The sequence below is a fragment of the Macaca thibetana genome, chromosome 13, assembly GCF_024542745.1.
Source record: "Macaca thibetana thibetana isolate TM-01 chromosome 13, ASM2454274v1, whole genome shotgun sequence".
In the NCBI taxonomy this organism is placed as follows: domain Eukaryota; kingdom Metazoa; phylum Chordata; class Mammalia; order Primates; family Cercopithecidae; genus Macaca; species Macaca thibetana.
The window spans coordinates 64,413,151-64,436,903 of NC_065590.1; the positions used below are offsets into that span (position 1 = coordinate 64,413,151).

Genomic DNA, 23,753 nt, shown 5'->3' on the forward strand with positions numbered 1-23,753 from the left:
CAGAATACTTCTGGATGCTTAAGGCAACAATGATAATGGTTATCACTGAATGGGGTAAAACAGGAATGAGAAACGTGATGAGATTTGTAACCACTTTTGTACCTTTCAAAAAAAATGTTCAGTATCCATTCAAAACCAAATTTTTATTAAAAATAAACTCCTCGTCTTACACCACAAGGCACAGACTAAAAAAAATTTTAAACTCTCTACCAAAAATACCAAAAGCAGCAAACCAACTATTCTCTCATGTTTCAAGCTTAAAATTTCAGGAATGCTTATACAATCACTAACTTTAGCTGAGAAATCTCTAGAAAAATCTCATAAAACAAATTTTTCATGAAATGGGGTCTTGAGATACCCCCAAAGTCGAATTAGCATCTTCAAACAGAAAAATAGCTTCAGGCTCCTCCCAAATAACCTCATGCGGGGGAACACTGTGGCCCATTCAAGTCTGGTGTGTTATCAGCCCAAACCACTTCACTCTCTCTGCAAGCCACCAAGGTGCCAGGCAAATCATCCAGATTTACTTTTCCAGGCACTTTAGTTTCATCTTTGGAATGTTGCTAGTTAACCTACTTCTATTTAACCTCAGTCTGTGAGGATCCTGAGTCTCAAGTGGCGATAATCCTATGCCTATCAGGTGTTTGGATAATTCTGTAGATCTTTGGTGAAGTCTCTGAAATAATGTCTGATGGCAATAGCAGAGGAACGTCATTCTCCCACACATAGCTTTTTTACTAGGGGGAAGGTTCTCAAGGGGGAAAAAATAGAATATAGCTTTTTTTTTTTTTTAAATAAAATATGGAACACTTCACTAATTTGTGTGGTCATCCATGCTCAGGGCCATGATAATCTTCTCTGTATCATTCCAATTTTTAGTATATATGCTGCTGAAGTGAGCACGATGTCCAAACTTGGTATTTTATAACCTTGCTGTTGGGCCACAAATCTTAAGAACACAGTAGGTTTCTTTATGCAATGAAGGATTTTGGTCTACCAATCCATTTTTAATAAGCACTATCTACATGGTAGAACTGGCTCAAGTATTTTACTAATGTTAGTAACTTTTGGCATGGATTTATATATTCACATATAAAGATCTATTATTAAAATAATATTTAGGTATTTGGGGAAATTAGTTTAAAAAATACATTTTTCATAGTGAGGCCCCATCTCTAAAAAAAAAAAAAAAATTAATTAACCAGGTATGGTGGGCCACACTAGTCCCACCTACTCAGAAGGCAAGAGGATCACTTGGGCCCCAGAGTTCAAGGCTGCACTGAGCTATGATGGTGCCACTGCACTCCAGAGCCTGGGCAACAGAGCAAGACCCTGTCTCTTAAAAAAAAAAAAAAAATCCTATGTATGGATGAGGAGTGGTAAATCTTCCCACCCCTTTCCCTCAGCCTCCCAGTTTCCCTTCCCTCAGATGTCATTACTATTTACATATTCTTTGAGATACTTTATGTATCTGCAAAGACCTTTTCTGTTTTTACTGTATGCTTTAATCCAGGTTTAAAAAGCTCCCATTTCTTCACTTTTATGCAGTGTCATCCCATAAACTGACTATGACACTGGCTGTGATGGTGCTGCCATGGCCAGAGACAATTGAAGAGCTCAACATCTACAGTGCTTGGAAGAGTCTCAAGCCCACAGGGAAGAATTACTTTCCCAAAATAATAAATTATTCTAAAATGCATTAATGAGAACTCTTGATCCATCAATATTTTGAGAATAACAATCTTCTGCCTTATCTGAAAGTACATTCACACTGCATCACAGTGATTCTTAACTTCCTGCAGGGTGGAGGAGAGCCTAACACTGCCTTTGAGAAACTAAGGAACTGGAAAAACACACACACACACACACACACACACACACACACACACACACACTCTCCTATACACTCCCAGTAGACCACAGACATGGTTGCCTATGGACATAGGTTATTAATACCTAATCACCCTAAACACACACACACACACACACACACACACTCTCCTATACACTCCCAGTAGACCACAGACATGGTTGCCTATGGACATAGGTTATTAATACCTAATCACCCTAACAAGCCAAGATCAAGACATCTGCTGAAGAGGTTGTAACAAGGTAAGTACAAGAACAGAAGAGATGATAGCATAATCAATTAGATGTTAGGAAAAGTTCATTAATTGCTTGTCTGAAAAAAAAAATGAGTAGATGGCTGCTGAAACACTCATTTTAAATCTTAAGGTAAAATTATTTGAGAATCTGATTATGTAAAACTCAATGACTGGTGAAGCTAAATACAAAACAAAATAACATACGCTCTCTGAATTTCATCCAGATAAATGACTGCTCTTTTATTATTACTATAATCTATATGCTTATAGAAATAAAATACAGATAACTTAATTATGATCCCTTTTAGCAGCATGGCCCATCAGTTGAGAAAAAAATTAGAATGAGATAAAAGAAAAATATACTTCATTGAAGAATAAGCAAAACAAAGATAATGTGCAAATTAACTGAAAATTAACACACGAGCCCTGGGGAAACAGAGCTTCCTCAGCAGCCAACTGAGTTGGTGATGGTTTGTTTCTCTTCTACTCCTAGGACAAAGATGATACTGGATCCCTACCCATTTTAATGGAAAAGTCTCATTCATTTTCATTCTTAAATGTTTCACTTTTTAATTATTTTTTTATGCAGAGTCTCACTGCGTCTCCCAGGCTGAAGTGGTGGCGTGATCTCGGCTCACTGCAACGTCTGCCTCCCAGGTTCAAGTGATTATCTAGCCTCAGCCTTCCAAGCAGCTGGGATTACAGGCACGTGCCACCATGCCTGGCTAATTTTTGAATTTTTAGTAGAGATGGGGTTTCACCATGTTGGCCAGGCTGGTCTCGAACTCCTGACCTCAGGTGATCTGCCCACTTAGGCCTCCCAAAGTGCTGGGATTACAGGCGCGAGCCACCATGCCTGGCCTTCACCATTCTTTTTATTTAAAAAAATTATATAAAAATGTGTTTTAAATGAGCTGAACAATTTAGAATATAAATATTTCCAATTCCCCAAATGGGAAAGTGTTAACGTAAGTCCATGAGGTCTCAAATGTTAGCACAAAACGTAAATAAGCCTAAACTCTCAAATATACATGAATCTAATATAGTAGTTTCCCCTCCGTGGGACTCTGACATTGTTACCATTTTGTCTTTTTTTTTTTTTTTTTTTTTTTTTTTTTGAGACGAAGTTTCGCTCTTGTTGCCCAGGCTGGAGTGCAATGGTGCTATATCAGCTCACTGCAACCTCTACCTCCTGGTTTCAAGCAATTCTCCTGCCTCAGCCTCCCAAGTAGCTGGGATTACAGGCGCCCGCTACCACACCTGGCTAATTTTTGTATATTTAGTAGAGACAGAGTTTCACCATGTTGACCAGGCTGGTCTTGAACTCCTGACCTCAGGTGATCCACCCGCCTTGGCCTCCCAAAGTACTGGGATCACAAGCATGAGCCACCGCACCCAGCCCTCAATTCCCTTTACAAAGCATTTTTCTTCTTATAGAGCTATTACTTAAGTTTTAAAGCCTTTCAACTATTCTGCTAAAAATTACCTTTAGGAACAAAAAATGATTTTTTTAGTCATCGTTCCTTTTATTGATACCCTCTTTAAATCAAAGGGGAGCTTTTCATAATAAGAGATTTCTTAGAATAGCTTTAAGATTTCCTAACTGTTAAGCCAAACAGCAAGTTTTCTCATCTCTTAAGGAACAAAAGCTACACAGCTCTAACATGCTAGCCTGGAATGTGACTCCAGAGCGAACATACTAATTATACACATATTGTCAGAGACATGGTAATGACAAAACAATCTACAATTCATGGATACATAGGATCTCTGTGCTAACAAAAATAAAAATAAAAAAGATAAGCAAGACCAAATGTGTTGAAAATAAAAGTTATGTAAATGTTATGTGGTGATATATATGACACACGATCATGAAATGGAAACCAAACTGGACAAACAGCCTGCTCAACCATATGTTTAGATGCTAGCTTAAGAAAACGAAATGTGTACCTTCAGAAAATTCACGCAAAAATCAGTTTCAAGTTTACTTATAATTTGCTAGACCTTCTAATAAATATAGTATTTGTTATGAAGCACTGGTGAATTTCCTTAATGTTGTATGACAATTGTAAAAGGTTCATGGGAAAAACAAGATTTACAAAGACATACGGTCTCTAATTAGTGTAAATTGGCAAATTTTATTTAAACCTAATGAATCCATAAGACTGGACTGTACTGTCTCAATTATGGAGTCTCATTATAACAGCATCCTTAGGGGTTACATTGTGGCACTACCTAAGAGGTAAAAGTGCTTCAACAGGGCTCTGTAGGCAACTCCATCACAAAACCCCACCGAATAGGATCACCTCCCACCAATCTTTTGCTAAGCACTACTCTCTGGTAAAGAGTACAGAAGTTTCAATGTTTTGATTTTTTTTTTCAGGTTGGCATGATACAAATGGCAGCACACAAAAACAATGTTAAAAAAATAAACCAAATAAAAGGCTGTACACAAGAACTTATGTTTATTGCAAACAAACAAACAAAAAAAAAGGAAAGAGAAGAAAAGAGAAAATGGTCAGAAGCACAACATATAAGGTTAAGAATTTAAAAGCATCTTACATTCTGCCCTAATGGCAGCATAATTAATAGCAACAAACGGCCGTCTTGCTGCCTGCCGTAGCCGGAGGGTATTTTTGCAGACCTGGCGAGCAAATTTTGTGAAATATGTAGTATGAAGGAAGAAAGCTTGGCGGGTCTTCACTGCAGACTTTGGACTCCCAGTATTTCTAACTGGCATTCCCTGCATGGCCTGGCGGGATACGTGACTTCTAACACGAGGGTCCTGCAAAATCAGAAAACAACAAACACTCAAAGAAATGAACTTGCCCAAACGCATTACTGTTTGCATCACGCTCAAAAGAAAAGTGCAACTTTTAAATCTTTCATGAAGCATCTATAATATCACTTGGTGCACTACCTCTAAAAGAATTAAAGTGTGCACTTTTGGGAAAGAGGTGGGGAATAGAGAAGGGAACTGTGGAGAACACTGTACTATTGTACAGGAATCCATAATAACATTAACAATAGGTAGTAAGAAACTGCCAAGGGGGTTAACTACACTTTTTTTTTTTTTTTTTTTAAATTAAGGAGTCCTGAAAGCCTGTCAGCACTGAAAAAGAGTCGTCACCCACTGGTAAACACAGATGGTTGGCATCTTCAATCTATGAGGATTTTACCAAAATCACATTTAAACTGTTGTTCACCTCAAGATTCAGTCCATACTTCTTATCCCTCCAAAATAGTCACAGGGAGAAAAAATGCTCAATTTGCATTTATGACTTTATATAGTAAGACATGCCTTCAACAGAATGTAAAGGTTACACAAACTGTTTTCAAAAGCAATTAAACATTTAATTTGTAAGCTCTCTACTTATGCTAACATCTCCCACATTCATTGTTTTTTTTGTCTGAGACCATTATTCTGAATACCTGATAAAATTTAATTTCTCCCTGCTTCTCTCCACACCTACCCTGAATATTGTAGTGCTATGTTTACCTACAAAGGTAGCTTTCTTCATTTTTAAATTATCCTATACTGTACTTCTGTTTCCAAGGAATAATCAAGCCACTTAAAAACATGACATTTTTCAACACTAAAAAGACTACTGTACCTCTGTAGTTGGGCTAGGAGATAACTTCTCTTCTTCTGACTGGGTGGGCATTTTCAAGCCTCCATATTTTTTCCAATAAAGCCAACAAATTGCACATAATCTACACTGCATATTAGGTGGGCCCCAGGAATACCACTGGTGAGACTGTGTAGCTAAAGCAGAAGAAAAACAAGAAAAATAAGAAAAATGCTATTTAATTTGTAACATCAACACAAAATAATCAAATATTTAAAAAATACTTGTCATGCTTAGTTTACAATGTTATTGTTCCCAGCTTACAAGTCAAACATAATAGTATATTTGTGTTTTTTTAATACTCAGAATTCATTAAACCAACTTATTTCTATCATTATATAAAGTGCTTGTGGCCCTGTTAAAGCTATTAAGTGAAGTATCCTGTATTATGCATTTTGCTGCCGAGGGAGTTTTTGTTTTACTGATTAAAAATACTCTATTGTGTATGTTTCTGGAAATAGGTTCTCAAAAATATACTATTAGTAGTATTTTAAAAATCTGGGGCTGGGTGTGGTGGCTCTCGCCTGTAATCCCAGCACTTTGGGAGGCTGAGGCAGGTGGACCACGAGGTCAGGAGATCAAGACCATCCTGGCTAACATGGAAAACCCGTCTCTACTGAAAATCCAAAAAAAATTAGCCGGGTGTGGTGGCACGCACCTGTAGTCCTAGTTACTCAGAAGGCTGAGGCAGGAGAACTGCCTGAACCTGGGAGGCAGAGGTTGCAGTGAGCTGAGATCATGCCACTGCACTCCAGCCTGGGCAACAGAGTGAGGCTCCATCTCAAAAGAAAAAAAGAAAAGAAAAAAAAAGAAAAAATATATATATATAAATATAAATCCAGGTTTCCAAACCCAGGGTTGAGACACCACTCCAGGGATTATTTAAGGTACTCAGGGAGGTCCCATTGATAAAGTCAGGAATCTAATAAAAACAGGTATCTGTCAGCCAGGTGTGGTGGTAAACTCCTGTAGTCCCAGCCACTACAGAGGCTGAGGCAACAGGATTGCTTGAGCCTGGGAGGTTGAGGCCACTGTGATTCCACCACTGCATTCCAGCCTGGGTGACAGAGGGAAGTGGGGAGGAGGAGGGGTTTGGGGGGGGGGAGAGGGAGGGAGAAGGGGAGGAGAGAAGAAAGAAACAGGTATCTGTTTCACACTACTTTATTTTAATCAATAGGCAAAATCCTTATTTTAAAATCTCCATTTATGGACAGAATCCCTTTCAAGACTCTAAATCCATATGAAGCGAGCATGGGCAGCTGACATCACAGCATGCTTGAGGCCTAAAACTCAGATGATTTAACAGCTAGCTGAACACTGCAAGCTTGTGTTAGTTTTTGTTTTGTAGTTTAAATTACTGACATGTGACATTTAAAATATACACATGATAGATCTGAAGTTTAAGAGAAAACACTGAGGTTGAGATATTAACTGGGTGCATAAAAAATTGCAATTCTGTAGGTCTGCCTTGAAATATTATTTCTCTGACCTGTAAGTTACCTTTATCAGACTGTTCAAATGTTCAAACAGCACATCAAGATATCAACTAACACTTCAGAAACCAATGTGAAAAAGAGAAAATACAGAGACCATTATATTCATGTTTATTGGGAATAACACTGTACACCCATCATGTATTATTTTTGGAGGATTATTATTTTAGGCTTTTATTTGTGTAAATATTTTAGGCCTGTTTTAGGCTTTTATTTATACAAATAAATATTTTATACAAATGAAAGCCTAAAAGCCTTTCCTCCTATAATTTAGAACTAATAAGTCATTAAGACACAAATTTTAAAAATCTTAAAACATTAAGCTATGAATCTATTTTGAATTCTAAATATAAAATTTCACTTAAAACATATGTTTTACGTAAACTAATCAATCCATGCACATCATTTTAATAACTGTCAATAAATGCCTTTCTCCTTAAATAACTCAAATTCAATTGGAAAGTAGGTATCATTTAATAAATAGAAAACATCAAGTTCTACCTCTCTATAAGGATAAATCTTATATTAAGATACATTTTATCATGGAGATTAGTAATACATGAGTCTAAAGTAAGTATTATAAAATAAAAATAGCTTACTCATCATGCACACACAAAAATAACAGAATAATCATTTAAGGGGATATACGTGAGTGTGAAAGGGGTTTGCAAGTTATTTATTTATTTATTTATTTTTCTGGAGACGAAGTTTCACTCTGTCACCCAGGTTGGAGTGCAATGGCGCAATCTCAGCTCACTGAAACCTCTGCCTCCCGGGTTCAAGCTATTCTCCTGTCTCAGCCTCCTGAGTGGCTGGGATTACAGGTGCACACCACCATGCCCGGCTAATTTTTTGTATTTTTAGTAGAGATGGGGTTTCATCACATTGGCCAGGCTGGTCTCGAACTCCTGACCTCAGGTGAATCATCTGCCTTGTCTTCGCAAAGTGCTGGGAGCCACAGCGCCCTGCCTGCAAGTTAAAATTAAGCCACTACCATTTGTCTGTAGGATTCTTTTTATTTTCATTTAAATATACACGAACTTCGAAATCCAAGAAATCCCAATTCAAGGTATTTATGATGCTATCCATGTAAAAGCCTGACTAAAGAATTTTTTTCCACAAATTGTTTCCCTTTGTGCTCCCATGGTCAAAAAAATTGTTAAACACATCCCTATGTACCATTTCTATGAATTCAGCAACTTGGCTCACACCTTCCTTGGGATCAGTGGACGTAACTGTACTCATAGCTGTCCCTCATTTCTATGTCCTTCCTGGAGACAGTAGGCTACATGTACTCTCAAAGAGCTACTAAGAACCCAAAATGGGGCACCAAGTAGGTTTTCAGTAAACATTAGTTTCCTTCCCTCTCCCATCCCAGGCTACCTTAACTGGAAGGAAACAGATGATAATATCACCAATGCCCCATTAAGATATCGTATCCTTGCTTGAGATTTAAAAGAAACACATAAAGTCTATCAACTACCTAACAGTTCACTTCACCAACCCCATTTAACACCATGGGCAAATAAAATACTGCCAGCATAGATAAATACAGTGGGATCCTGAGGTCAAAAGCAAGTATCATAGAATAGCATTTCCCAAACTGGTGCGCTGAGGGAACAGCAGCTTATCCACACAGAGGCCTTTCCTACAGAATTACTTGGAGCTTTAATGTGTCAGAGTATACGGAGAAACTCCAAAAGGGGATTTGGTATGCATCATGGGACCACAGCTTCTGCAAAGCTGATATGACTCTAAACACAACTCAGCAAACACTGCTATGAAATAATCAACAAACCATAAGAGTACATCAAAGGAACTCCAATGCCTAACTTGAGTGTGTGGTATGTAATAAGGATTCAACAAACAGTCCCTCTGTTCCAAGCCAAAGGTAAGGAGGGGCATCCGCTCATTTGGAGGAGACACACTTCTGCTTTCCAAGGTGCACTGTACTGACCTCAGGCAAATCCCAGACGCTCACACCCCATGAGTCATAACAGTTCCTGATGCTTAACTGACCTGCTGGAGAAAACTTACCATAGCAGCTCTCACAGGCTCTCCCTAAAAGAGGATTCTGAGGCTGGAACGTGGTCCCCACAGCTCCATTCACAGCACCAGGCTTCCCATTACTAGTGGATATTTGGTTGGGATTTGGTTTGCTGCTTTCAATGAAATTAAAATAAGGTGATAAAATGATTTGTACAATAAGGCAAAAAGCTCTATATCATTACTGATTTACCTTCACTATTTAATAAACATAAACAAACATTTTAAAATGTGTGGTGAAGAAGAAATAAACTGGTAAAAGCAAGGTGTTAAAATGAACTCACACTACTCATCTTTATAAAACAAGTCTATGTAAAAAGGAATCGCTTACGCCTGACATTCATGAAGTAAATACTGTCCCATCTCTTTTCTGATCCGAATACAATTTTCTTAAAACATCCTCTGACACTTTTGAAAGAGACAAGTTACCGTTTATAAAGTCTCCCAAGAAAATAATTATTTGGATCAAACAAATTAACTGAAAGGCAACATGGCTGTTGTCACTGTCCAGTTTCTGCTGCTGGTGTGGGGGCTGCTGGCTACTGCACTCCAGCTCTCCAGGGAGATGCACAAAAGCCACACGCTTAGCAGATGCTGCGGGGTCAACAGGGTCCATCTCCAGGTTACTTAGGACTTCAGGAGCTTCTGGCCACTCATGATGACCACTCTTATTACATCTGAAATTTTATAAGGAATATTACATAGCATTTGAAATTTTAAAAACCAGTAAAGGTATTTGGAGGTTTTCCTTTTTAAGAGAGTATTTTTTTAAGAGGAGAAAAGAGAGGCGGGAGGATGACTTGAAGCCAGGAGTTCGGAGACCAGCCTGGGCAACACAGTGAGACTCTGTCTCTACAAAAACAAAAACAAACATTACCCAGGCATAGTGGCATGTGCCTGTAGTCCCAGCTATTCAGAAGGCTGGCGTGGGAGCATCAATCACTTGAGCCCAGGAGTTAGAGGCTACAGTGAGCCATGATCATGCCACTGTACTCCACTGCAGCCTGGGCAACAGAGGAAGACCCTTTCTTTTGGGGAGCAGGGAGGGGAAGAGACATCTACCATAAGTCGATATGCAAATTTCACAAAGACCAAGTCAACAGAACCATTAATTCCTTAGAAACACGTAGCCCAGATTATCTTGGTATTTCCCAGGCAAACAAGGCTAACTTTTCCCCATGTACGGTAGGCTAACTCTCCCACTGCTTATAAGCTGTGCCCAAGAACACTGCACAGATATACATAGTACGTTCTCAATAAATTCATAATTCCTTTAACGTATTCAGTGCCTAATAAATAAAAGTCTCTGACCTCAAGGTGCTTTCATTCTAAATGACTTTTTGTGTTTATTTGCTAGACAGAAAATAAGCAAAATGAATTAGTAAATTATTTATCGAAAATGAATGCTGAATGGCTAAATGCAGATTATATGCTGTCTTCCCGTATCTACTGACACAACGAGACCTCACAACTATCAAGACAGCTGAAGTCAAAGTTGACTCAAGGTTTCCCACTTTCCACAATTCCATTCACCTGTTAAAGCCTGGTTTGTAAAGCTGGTCTGGCCTGACAGCAAAGACCCTAAGATTTCCTTTTGGTATTGTTATTACAACTATCAGGTGACACTCCCACCACTGCTACCAGAAGAAATCAGTTAACCACTGTGTGCACTGAGGTCTCTATTCTATAAAATAGGACTATTATTTACACTTCTAACCTGTGTCAGCAATGTATGTTAAAGACAAATTGGTTTGTTTGTTTGTTTGTTTGAGACGAAGTCTTGCTCTTGTCACCCAGACTGGAGTGCAATGGTGTGATCCTGGCTCACTGCAGCCTCCACCCCCAGGTTCAAGCGATTCTCCTGCCTCAGCCTCCTGAGTAGCTGGGACTACAGGCACCTGCCACCAATCCCGGCTAATTTTTATATTTTTAGTAGAGACGGTGTTTCACCATGTTGGCCAGGCTGGTCTCAAACTCCTGGCCTCAGGTGATCCGCCCGCCTCAGCCTCCCAAAGTGCTGGGATTACAGGCATGAGCCACCATGCCTGGCCTATTTATTTTTTTTGAGATGGCGTTTTACTCTTTCACCCAGGCTGGAATGAAGTGGCACGATCTCGGCTCACTGCAACCTCCGCCCCCCCACAGGTTCAAGCAATTCTCCTGCCTCAGCCTCCCAAGTAGTTGGGATTACGGGCTGCCGCCACCATGCTCAGCTAATTTTTGTATTTTTAGTAGAGACGGGCTTTCACCTTGTTGGCCAGGCTGGTCTCAAACTCCTGACCTCAGGTGATCCACCCACCTCGGTCTCTCAAAGTGCTGGGATTACAGGTGTGAGTCACTGTGCCCAGCCAACAAATTGGTTTTTAAAAGACATTTTTCTTTTTTTTGAGGCAGGGTCTCACTTTGTCACCCAGGCTGGTATGTAGTGGTGTGATCACCACTTACTGCAGTGTTGACCTCCTGGGCTCAGGTGATACTCCCACCTCACCCTCCCAAGTAGCTGGGACTGCAGGTGTGTGCCACCATGCCTGGCTCTTTTCTTTTTTTTTTTTGGTAGATACAGGGACTCTATGTTGCTCAGGCTGGTCTTGAATTTCTGGGTTCAAGGGATCACCCCACCTCAACAGGTGTGAGCCACCATGCCTGACCTTTATTTTATTTTAATTTTATTTTATTTTTGAGGCAGGGTCACCCAGGCTGGAGTGCAGTGACATTACCATGGCTCACTGCAGCCTCAACCTCTCAGGCTCGGGTGATCCTCCCACCTTAGCCTCCCAAGTAGCTGGGACTACTGTCACACACCACCATGCCTGGTTATAAAATACATTTTTAAAAATGTATTATTTATTATCTGTCTATCTACTTAATTTTTTTAGAGACAGGATCTCACTCTGTTGCCCAGACTACAGTGACATGATCACAACTCACTGCAGCATCAAACCCCTGGGCTCAAACAATCCCCCCACCTCAGCCTTCCAAGTAACTGGGCCTACAGGCATTTGCCTCCATGTCTGGGTAATTTTAAAATTTTTTTGTAGAGATGAGGTCTCACTACTTTGTGCAGACTGATCTCAAACTCGTGGCCTCAAGCGATCTTCCTGCCTCAGCCTCCCAACCTGTTGGGTTTACAGGCATGAGCCACTGTACCTGGCCCTAAAACATATTAACATATTTTAAATCAGATAGAAGGTGTTTCTCTTCTTATAGTTTTCAGGTGAAACTACACTAAGTGAAAAGTGGCGATTCAGAATGACTAGCATTTTCAATAATATACAATATTCCTTTTTTTTAAAATCTACTATATATAGATAGAACTGATTTCCCCTTAGGGTCAAATGACTGGACAGAGGTTTCCCAGAAATATGAAAATTTCTGATATTTAACCCAGGGCTAAATATGTGTGTTGAAAAAGAGCTAACACAAATGTACAGTTAAGCTGCCTTAAAAAAGAATGAGAGCAAAGTTCATTGCTCAACTGAATCTAGAACGTTACTTGATTGAATACATCACTTGTCTTAATGATAATCACAAAAGGAAAACAAGGTGCCAAGACTGCATACAGACATGTGAATCACAAAAAATATGCTCTGCAAAACCAGGTACCTACAGATTAATTCCCAGGGGACAAATGATTGCGGTCATTGTGACAATCTGTGACTGTAAGCAAACATTTTTAACGTTTTAAAAGACACATTATATGAAATTGCCCTTTCTTTTATCTAATGCTCAAATCTCCCCTCACTCCCCTCATCTGTGTTCCAGATTCCAGCCCTCCTGCCCTCTAGAGAACACTGTACACTCGCTCTCTCATCTGCTTGTACCTCCTTGGCTCATATGCAGCAGTGCTCACCATGCCAATAAGATCACCAATGATCTCCATGTTATTAAATTCCTTGGCTATTTCCCACCAGCATCCAACACTGTTAAATCTCTTTCCCCCTCCGTGAAACATACTCCTCTTTTAGCTTCTGTGATACCATACTCACCTAGCTATCCTTGTTTAGCTTATCATATTCTATCTGATCTATAAATACTGGATTTATTCAAGGCTAAGTCAAGGCCCTTTTCTTATTGCTCTCCCTCAGAAATCTTATCTATGGTTTCAAATATAATTATTGTATGCTGATGAAGCTCAAATATGTATCTCTAGTCCAGACTTTTCCACACTGAGTTTAAGACCAATACATCCAGTATTTGGTGACAGCATATTGAACAACTCTTTTCCGATAAACTCAGAATGACCTAACCTGATTCTCTGCCAGTTTCTGAGCTTAACAAATAGCATGGTAACCCACTTTACTGTGCCAGAAACCTAGGATTCACACTAGACACCCCCTACCTGCCATAAAAGTCAGCCACCTCCAAATATCACACCATTTCCAGAGCTACTACTCCAGGTCAAGCTAGTGTTATCTTTCCTCTCCAAGAACTTCATAACTGGTCCCCCTGCATCTACTCTTAGTCCTCTTCTTCAAACCATTTCCCAACATATAGCAGGTGATCTTAAAGTGCTAACCTGACCATGACTCTTCATTGTTTAAAATCAATTTCCACTATTCATGAGAACTCCCAGGTAACATAGGGAGACACTGTCTCTACAAAAAAATCAATTAGTCGGGTGTGGTGGTGCATGCCTGTAGTCCCAGCTACTTGGGGGTGCTGAGGTGGGAGGATCACTTGAGCCTGGGAGGTTGATGCTGCCGTGAGCCATGATTGCACCGTTGCACTTAAACCAAGGTGACAGAGCAAGACGACCCCATCTCACAAAACAAAACAAAAATAAAGCAAAATTTTATTCACAAAAACAAGCAGTAGGTCAGATTTGGCTTGAGACTATAGTTTATGGATCCCTGACTTAGATTACATTGACTCCAAGGTCAAAGTAAAGCCAAATGGAAACAATTATCTGGGTTACTTGGTCAAAACTAGTTAAATGTATTATTTCAAGGTGGCAGCACTTTGAAGTATAAGAAAGCTGGTATGCTTGCTTTTGAAAATCTAAGACACACGAGTATTTTATTTGAGGAGTGGCTCTTTTATAAATTCATCATATAAAATATATGATTTAGAAGGAATTAGAAAACCACTCTGCAGATGGGCTATTACAATTCTTAATAAAAATTACAGACTCTAAAAATTACATGTTCTTAAAATCAAACCAGAGTTATCTGCCTTGAGGTAAAAGATCAATATGAAAGATCACCACTCATTGTCTATGAGGCCTCCTATATGTATATAAAAACATGTATTATACAAAATATCAAAATTCCGGAAACAAAAGGCTAGTTATTAAGCAACTGTAAATAGGTTGAAGAGGGAGAAAAGGCTTGGAGCAGCACATAGAATTGTGCAATAAATTTCATTTTAATCCTAAAAGAATCTAGGATAGAATAATATACACGTGGTGCTTCATAAACCAATTCTTCCTGAACAAATGAATAAGCAAACTCTGAAAATCTCAACAGAAGAATACAGCAATTTATATTTCTTTTAAATTTTTTGCAGAAACGAGGTCCCCCAAAGTGGTGGGATTATAGGCATGAGCTACCACGCCCAGCCTCATTTAAAACAAAGCAAATGGAAAAAAAAATGGCATTCATTTTGGGACGACAATGATTTCTGAATTCAAAGTATAATAATGATAGAACACTAGACACACAAAAAAATAAAAACCTCTCCATTATTTATCACACATTTACCAAGTATGGTTCTAATTGCCATTAGAACCAAGAAAACAATGTAAAAATCCTCAAATAAACAACAAACCTCCGAAGAGCAGTATGCATTACCCAAACAAAATCTATAGTTTGAAAAGCTGCTAGCTTTCTGAAACACATTTGCTTCAAATAATACAGCGTTTCATAGGTTTTCTGACACTTTCCCTGCAGCTTTGATTTGATAAAAGTATAGTATATAGTACATTTCTTCCTCTATTCTTTAGGTTAGACTATTTCAGGTTTCTCTCACTGGTTCCTTTTTATTGTACTGGTATAATAGTAAGTCTCATGCTTTGTAGAAGGAAGATACACGAAAGTTCAAATTTTGCTGAAACTGAACAAAATGACATATTCTGCAATGACAAAATTAAGACCATAACAAATATTTTAAAAGATTTCAATTACTTACTAAGTTGGGATATATACTTGTTTCAGTTTACTCTCAGCTTCTGCTGCTTTTAGACGTTTCTAATTCAAAAGATGAATAAAACATTTTACATGCAATGCCTAATTATTACTATTGTTCATTGTCTTAAAAATTCACAAGAAAATATGTATTAAAGTGTAATTCAAAAATTACAATTTTAAGATAAGCTTTTCTTTCATATGCATATTCTTAAACTGCAATAATGTCTAAGAAAAGTCACTAGGTTCTGTGGTACAATACCATTTTAGGCATAGATTTTAAAAAATAAAGCAATGAGCAACTCCATTTTCCATTCCTCTATGAGTGAATAAACAGGAACTTTAAAAATTTTTACTTTTCAAATTTAGTTTCTACTTTACTACTTATCTGCCTTTCTAGAAGAAAACACACACACATACTCTCTCTCTCTCTCTCTCTGCTTTTAGAAAAATATTCAGAGATTATTTGTTTTCAAAATCCAGGCAAGAGGAGTGACTGTGGCTATTCTAAGTAGAACTAAATAAACATTTATTCTCAAATGTTGGGAGATACGCATTAAACTTTAAACCTCAGCTGAACTTATTTTACTGGAAACAATTAGGAGCCACATGTAGGGAAAGGAATGGGAAGGAGATTATATAATCAAATCCAGACACTGACCAACATGATAGTGTAGGCAAATAGAGAAGCAAAATAACATATGGTTGATGTCCAAAAATTAGACAAACCAGAATATAAGGCTATCTTCTATTTTCCCAATGAGGAGAAAACAGAAATACTTAGGGGGACAACTTGAAACTTTTAGAACAGGGTTGAAATTTTTGGAAAGAATATTATCTACTTTTCAACCATCCTTGATACCATCATCTCCATCTTTAGAGACTCTTTTTTCATTTAATAACACAGGTTTCCAGACTACATGGTCTTGATCTATACCTAAGTTGTTCATAATAAGCACTTTCTGAATTATATTATATTTTTCAACAAGCCTTGAGTATCTATTCACTATTCGTGACCTCAACAATTCACCATGGTACTTTTTGTTTTCAATTTTTCATTTATTTTTAGAGATGGGGTCTTGTTATGTTGCCCAGGCTGGACATGAACTCCTGGGCTGAGCAATCCTCCTGTCTTGGTCTCCCAAAATGCTGGGAATATAGGTGCACACCACCACACCCAGCTCACTATGATATTTTAAAAGTGAGTCATAAAATTTTTTTATAGCATCTAATACTTGCCACTGTATAACCTACATATATAGGAAAAATAATGTCTGTGTTAAATATATTTGCTTCTTTATCAGTTCTAATATGTGCCTATACAAATATAACACAAGTATTGGCTGATGTCACTTTGGGAAAATGTACCATTCCCCAGAGGTAATATTATTTAAAAAATAAGTAATTGAGAGTTACCTGAATTTAGGATATTTAAGGACTCAAAAATTAAATTTAAGAAAAAGTTTATGTACAGTACCAAAACACCACACTAGTAAGACTACTACAGTTATGGTCAAGGATTTCGGGGGTATAGCCACACAAATGCCATGTAAAGAATTTTCAGAAGATCTTTAAAAATATATCTAATTATATGGCTGATGACATTGGTCTAAATTCTCAATTCTTCATAAAAATAACTTGTTCAAGAGGTTTGTGTTAGCATCACATCTTTGATCAGTGCCATGAACTACAAAGAGATGAAGTACCAGTCAAATGCAAGAAAAATAATGCCCCTCTAGTGGTATCTCTCCAAAATATTTATCGTAATTCATGCTGAAATCAAGGAAATATTAAGATTAAAATCTTAAATAATATCCTAAAGATATGAAATCGTATAGTTTAAAGTAGTCTGGAAAAAGTAAGGTAAACAAATTTAAAATTAGTACATTGCTAAAAAATATTAAAATATAAACAAAGTTAATTTTAATGCAACCACATTGGTAGCAATAGGAAAAAAATTACCTGTTGCACATATCTGTCAGTAGTTTTCCACATGTAATAATATTCAATGATGCTAGTCAATGATTTCCAAGGAAGCTGAAAAAAAAAAATCAATATATCATCTATGTTAACATGCAATAAAATGAGATGAAAATAAGCTACTATAGAAAGTACTTTCCTTTAAAAACCACTTTTTTTTTTTTTTTTTTTTTTTTTGAGAAAGACTGTCACTTTGTTGCCCAGGTAGTGCAGTGGCCCAATCTCAGCTCACAGCAACCTCCGCTTCCTGGGTTCAGGCAATTCTGCCTCAGCCTCCCAAGTAGCTGGGATTAGAAAGAAGCACATGCCACCATGCCCGGCTAATTTTTTGTATTTTTAGTAGAGACAAGGTTTCACCATGTTGGCCAGGCTGGTCTCCAACTCCTAACCTCAGGTGATCTGCCTACCTCGGCCTCCCAAAGTGCTGGGATTACAGGTGTGAGCCATCACACCTGATCCTTAAAAACCACTTCTTTAAAATAATGAAGCAAATATCCATATGGAAGATTCATTCTAGAATATTTGAGAAATTTAAAATTAATCCTTAGGAAACGGTACCCCAAACAAGTCATATTCAGTAAGAGACTCTAACACAATACATTCCATTTCTCATTCCATTTATAAATTTTACTAAAAAATATAAACATCATAACTGATAACATTTCTTTCTCTTTTTATTTAAGAGACAGGGTCACCCAGGCTGCAGTGCAGTGGCATGATCATAGCTCATTGCAGTCTCAACCTCCCAGGGTCTAGTGGTCCTCCTGCCTCAGCCTCCTCAGCTGGGACTATAGGTGTGACACCATGCCCGGCTAATTTTTTATTATTTTCTGTAGAGTTGGGGGTCTCCCTATGTTGCCCAGGCTGGTCTCGAACTCCTAGGCTCAAGCAATCCTTCCATCTCAGCCTCCCAAAGTCCTAGGATCACAGATGAGCCACCGTGACCAGCCCTAATAACATTTCATGACTTACTCAGGAAAGTTCTCAAGCTACAGGTGAGGCTGCAGCACTATTTTAGAAACGGTATTTAAATAGCTTTAGCCTGAGTTACTTCAGCTTCCAAAGATGGCAGCTACGACTGTGTGTCATTTGGTCTCTGCATATCCTTGAAAGAAGCATTGAGGAGGGTAGGAGAGACAGTCTTTCTTTTTTTTTTTTTTTTGGCGTTTCACTTTGTCGCCCAGGCTGGAGTACAGGGGCACGATATCGGCTCACTGCAAGCTCTGCCTCCCGGGTTCACACCATTCTCCTGCCTCAGCCTCCCAAGCAGCTGGGACTACAGGCGCCCGCCAACCCGCCCCGCTAATTTTTTTGTTTTTTAGTAGAGACAGGGTTTCACCATGTTAGCCAGGATGGTCTCGATCTCCTGACCTCGTGATCTGCCCGCCTCGGCCTCCCAAAGTGCTGGGATTACAGGCATGAGTCACTGCACCCTGCTGAAAGAAGTGATGAGGAGGGCAGGACAGACAGTCTTGAATCGCTGATGCCACCCCCCTCCCATCCCCTGGCAGAGGCCTTGCAGTGCCAGAGTCTGTGCATATGGGGGAAGAACATCACAGTGACTAGGGGACTTTACATTGAACTTAGTGCTGCCCTGTGACAGCAGAGAATAAACCCATGCTGGGGTCGGCCAGTACCTGTGCAAGGAGGGAGAATCTGTACCAGACCTAGCCAGAAGATAATCACCCATCCCATAGGTTGGAACTTGAGTTTCTCAACAAGCCTGGTGACCATGGGCTGAAGTGCTCTGAGGACCTAGGTAAACTTGGAAGACAGTCTAGCTACACAAGGACTTCAACTCCTAAACAATTCCTAGGGCTGGGCTGGACTCAGAGCCAGAGGACTTAGGGTGGCACGTGACCTAGGGAGACACCCAGGGTGGCTAAAGGAGTGATTGCACCACCTCTCCCCCAAACCCAGGCAGTACAGCTCAGGGGCAAAAACATCTCCTTCCTTCTGCTTAAGCGATGGAAAGTGAAGAGTAAAGAGGACTTTGTCTTGCATCTTGGATACCTGCTCAGCCACAGCAGGATAGGGCCCCAGGCAGAGTCGTGAGGCCTCCATTGCAGGTCCTAGCTCCTAGACACGTTTCTAGACACCATCTGGACAAAACGGAACCTGCCGCCTTAAAGGAAGGACCCAGTCCCTGCAAGATTCATCAGCTGCTGACTAAAGAGCCCATGGGCCCCGAGTAACCAGCAGCAATGCCCAGGTAGTACACCATGGGCCTTGGGCTCTGAGATGTGCTGACTACAGGTGTGACCCAGCACATTCCCAGCTATAGGTGGCTATGGTAAAAGGCTTCTTCTGTTTAAGAAGATAGACAAGTAAAGGGATGTTGTTGTTTTGCACCTTAGGTACCGCTCAGCCACAGTGGGGTAGAGGAATAAGCAGGCTCTTGAGGTCCCCAGAGAAATGAGGTTCAGGCCTCAGCTCCTGAACCGCATTTCTGGACCTGTCTTGGGCCAGAGAGAAGCCCAGTTCCCTGAAGGGTGATCCCAGGCCAGGCAGCATTCCCCACCAGCTGACTGAAATGAAGAGCCCTTGGGCTTTAAGTGTACACTGGAGGTGGCCTGGCAGAACTACCCCCCACCCCCAATCGTGGCTGGGTGGTGGTGTCCACAGGGAGGCCCCTCTGCCTGTGGAAAGGGGAAGGAAAAGCAGGATTGATTTTATATTGTGGTTTGAGTCCCAGCTTAGTCACAGTAGAACAGAACATCAGATAAATTTCTAAGGTTTCTGACTCCAATCTCTGGTTCTCAGACAGCATCTCTGGACTCACCGGGGCTTGGAGGAACTCACTGTCCTGAAGGGAAGGACACAAACCTGTCTCACTTTGGCACCTGCTGATAGTAGAGCCCTAGGGCCTTGAGTTAGCATAGGTGGTAGCAAGTGAGCAGTTATGGCAGGCATGCATCACCACACCCCAGTTCCAGGTAGCTCAGGGGAGCGGGGGGGAGGGGGAGCGGGGGAGCGGGGGAGTGGGGGAGTGGGGGAGTGGGGGAGGGGATGGGGGAGTGGGGGAGGGGAGGGGATGGAGGAGTGGGGGAGGGGAGGGGATGGGGGAGTGGGGGAGGGGGAGAGGGAGAGGGAGAGACACTATTTCTTTGAGAGAAAGGGAAAAGAACAAGAGTCTGTATGGTAATCCAGAGAATTCTGGATCTAATCCGAGACCACCAAGCGAGTACTTTGCGTCTGCAAAAACCACAGTGATATTGGGCTTGGGGCCCAAGTCCTTTAGAAAGTCTTTTTAAGAAGGATGGACACAAACAAGCCCAGACTGTGAAGACTACAATAAATACCTAACTTTTCAATGCTCAAACACTAACGAACATCTACAAGCATCAAGATCATCCGGGAAAACATGACCTCACCAAACAAACTAAATAAGTCAGGAGGGACCAATGCTGGAAAAACAGAGACATGTGACCTTTCAGATAGAGAATTCAAAATAGCTGGCTGGGCACAGTGGCTCATGCCTGTAATCCCAGCACTTTGGGAGGCCACGGCAGGAGGATCACATAAGGCCAGGAGTTCGAGACCAGCCTGGTCAACGTGGCGAAACCCTGTCTCTACTAAAAATACAAAAAAAATTAGCCAGGCATAGTGATGCATGTCTATAATCGCAGCTACTTGGGAGGCTGAGGCACGAGAATTGCTTGAACCCAGGAGGCAGAGGTTGCAGTGAGCCAAGATCATGCCATTGCACTCCAGCCTGGGTAACAGAACAGGACTCTCTCTGTCTCCAAAAAAAAAAAAGAATTCAAGATAGCCATTTTGAGGAAACTCAAAGAAATTCAAGATAACAGAGAGAAGGAATTCAGAATTCTGTCAGACAAATTTAACAAAGAGATTGAAATAAAAAGAATCAAGAAGAAATTCTTGAGTTAAAAATGCAATTAACATGCTGAAAAAATGCATCAGAGTCATTTAATAGTGGAACTAATTAAGCAGAAGAAAGAATTATTGAGCCTGAAGACAGGTTATTTGAAAATACCCACTCAGAGGAGAGAAAAAAGCAAAGAATAAAACCAATGAAGCCCGCCTACAGGATCTAGAAAATAGCCTTGAAAGAGCAAATCTAAGAGTTACTGGCCTTAAAGAAGAGGTAGAGAAAGAGAGGCAAGAAGATTATTCAAAGGGATAATATCAGAGAACTTCCCAAACCTGGAGAAAAATATCAACATCAATATTCAATAAGGTTATAATCAAACTCCCAAAGGTCAAAGATAAGGAAAGAACCTCAAAAGCAACAAGACAGCAAAAACAAGTAACTTATAACAGAGCTCCTATACGTTTGGCAGCAGACTTCTCAATGGAAACCTTACAGGCCAGGAGAGAGTGGCATGACATATTTAAAGTGCTGAAGGAAAAGACCTTTACCCAAGAATAGTATATCCAGTGAAAATATCCTTCAAACGTGATGGAGAAATAAAGACTTCCTGACAAACAAAAGCTGAAGGATTTCATCAACACTAGACCTGTCCAATTAGAAATGCTAAAGGGAGTTCTTTCATCAGAAAAAAAACCAGATGTCGGTGAGCAAAAGGAAATCATCTGATGGTACAAAACCCACTGGTAATAGTAAGTACACAGAAAAACACATCGAGTATTTTAACACTGTAATTGTGGTATGTAAACTACACTTAAGTCTTAAGTAGAAAGCCTGAATGATGAACCAATCAAAAATAATAACTACAACTTTCCAAGACATAGTACAATAAGACACAGAATCAACAAAAAGTTAAAAAGAGGAATGAAGTTAAAATGCAGTTTTCTAACTATTAGGTTTCAGTGCGTGTGTGTGTGTGTGTGAGAGATGTTCCAAGAGGTGATTATTACATATTGCACACCTGTATCAAAATATTTCATAGGCTGTGGTGTCGTGGCTCATGCCTGTAATCCTAGCACTTTGGGAGGCTGAGGCAGGCAGATCACAAGGTCAGGAGATCGAGCCCATCCTGGCCAACAAGGTGAAACCCGGTCTCTACTAAAAATACAAAAATTAGCTGGGGCTGGTGGCGGTCGCCTATAATCCCAGCACTTTGGGAGCCCAAGACGGGCGGGCTGCTTGAAGCCAGGAGTTTAAGACCAGCCTGGCCAACAGTGAAACCCCGTCTCTATTGAAAATAAAAAAATTAGCTGGGCATGGTGGCGCGTGCCTGTAGTCCCAGCTACTCGGGAGGCTGAGGCAGGAGAATCACCTGAACCCGGGAGGTGGAGGTTGCGGTGAGCAGAGATTGCACCACTGCACTCCAGCCTGGGTAACAGAGTGAGACTTTGTCTCAAAAAAAAAAAATAAACTAATTAAATTAAATAAAAATACAAAAATTAGCTGGGGCTGGTGGCGTGTGCCTCTAGTCTCAGCTACTCGGGAGGCTGAGGCAGGAGAATCGCTTGAACCCGGGAGTCAGAGGTTGCAGTGAGCCAAGACTGCGCCACTGCATTCCAGCTTGGCAACAGAGAGAGACTCCGTCTCCAAAAAAAAAAAAACAAACAAAAATTTAAATTAAAAAATTTCATGTACCCCATAATTACACACACCTACTATGAGCCAGCAAAAACTAAAAATAAAAATTTTTAAAAGAAAAGAAAAATGTTTAAAAAGAAAATGGCTAAGAATTATTCAAACTTAACGGAAAACAAAAAAAACAGTTCTAGGATGCTCAGAGAATTATAAATAGAATAATTACAAAGAAAAACACACTCAGGCACATTGTGGAAGTAAAAATGCTAAAAACCAAAAGTAGACAGAAAATTTTGAAGACAAAGAAAAAGAAACATCACATCATAGGAACTTCTCATCAGAAACTAGGTACATCAGATAGAGAGACAACTTTACAGCACTGAAAAAGAAAAGGAAAAAAGTGAATTATATAAAATGTGAAATATGTTTTAAGGAACAGCAGAGTTTTTCAAGCAAAGCTGAATTCACCGTTGTACTGCCATTAAGTGCTTATATTGGAGGAAAGGTTTCAAATAAATGATGTAAGCTTCAATCTTTTTTTTTATTTGTTTGTTTGTTTAATTGAGATAGGGTAGTGCTATCCTGTTCAGGCTGGAGTGCAGTAGCTATTCACAGGCATGATCACAGCATGCTGCAGCCTCAAAATCCCAGGCTCGAGTGATCCTCTTGCTTCAGCTTCCCAAGGCCCAAGTAGCTGGGACTACAGGGTGTGTTACCACATCTGTAGCCCTAAGCTTCAATCATAAGATACTAGGAAAAGAAAAAGCAATTAAGTCCAAAGCAATATAAAGGAAAGAAGTAATAAAGATACAAGCAGAAATCAATGAAATAGAAAATAGAGCAAAGTCAATCAAACCAAAAGCTGGGTTTTCTTTGTTTGTTCGTTTTTTGCAAAGTTCAACAACACTGAT

General features: G+C 39.8%; 2 protein-coding genes and 1 non-coding gene across 15 annotated transcripts in view; 1 reads left to right on the top strand and 2 right to left on the bottom strand.

Moving 5' to 3' along the window:
- The window catches only part of LOC126934205 (cytochrome c oxidase subunit 7A-related protein, mitochondrial), a 723,522-nt gene that overhangs the window by 338,155 nt on the left and 361,614 nt on the right, over positions 1-23,753 (top strand). The window lies entirely within an intron of this gene.
- MTA3 (metastasis associated 1 family member 3) overlaps positions 1-23,753 on the bottom strand; it is a 255,898-nt gene that overhangs the window by 40,695 nt on the left and 191,450 nt on the right. For 5 of the 10 annotated variants that reach the window (XM_050754791.1, XM_050754795.1, XM_050754789.1 and 2 more), the window contains 5 exons: positions 17,358-17,432; positions 15,400-15,458; positions 9,265-9,389; positions 5,720-5,871; positions 4,668-4,890 (listed from right to left, as the gene is read on the bottom strand). In XM_050754791.1, coding sequence (XP_050610748.1) covers positions 4,668-4,890; positions 5,720-5,871; positions 9,265-9,389; positions 15,400-15,458; positions 17,358-17,432 — 634 coding nt within the window. Of the gene's footprint in view, positions 1-4,551; positions 4,891-5,719; positions 5,872-9,264; positions 9,390-15,399; positions 15,459-17,357; positions 17,433-23,753 lie in introns of those variants that run through there. The other 5 variants (XM_050754798.1, XM_050754792.1, XM_050754797.1 and 2 more) reach the window with 2 other exon arrangements.
- Positions 796-903, bottom strand: LOC126934503 (U6 spliceosomal RNA). The gene has a single exon (XR_007718972.1). It is a non-coding gene; the product is annotated as a U6 spliceosomal RNA (small nuclear RNA).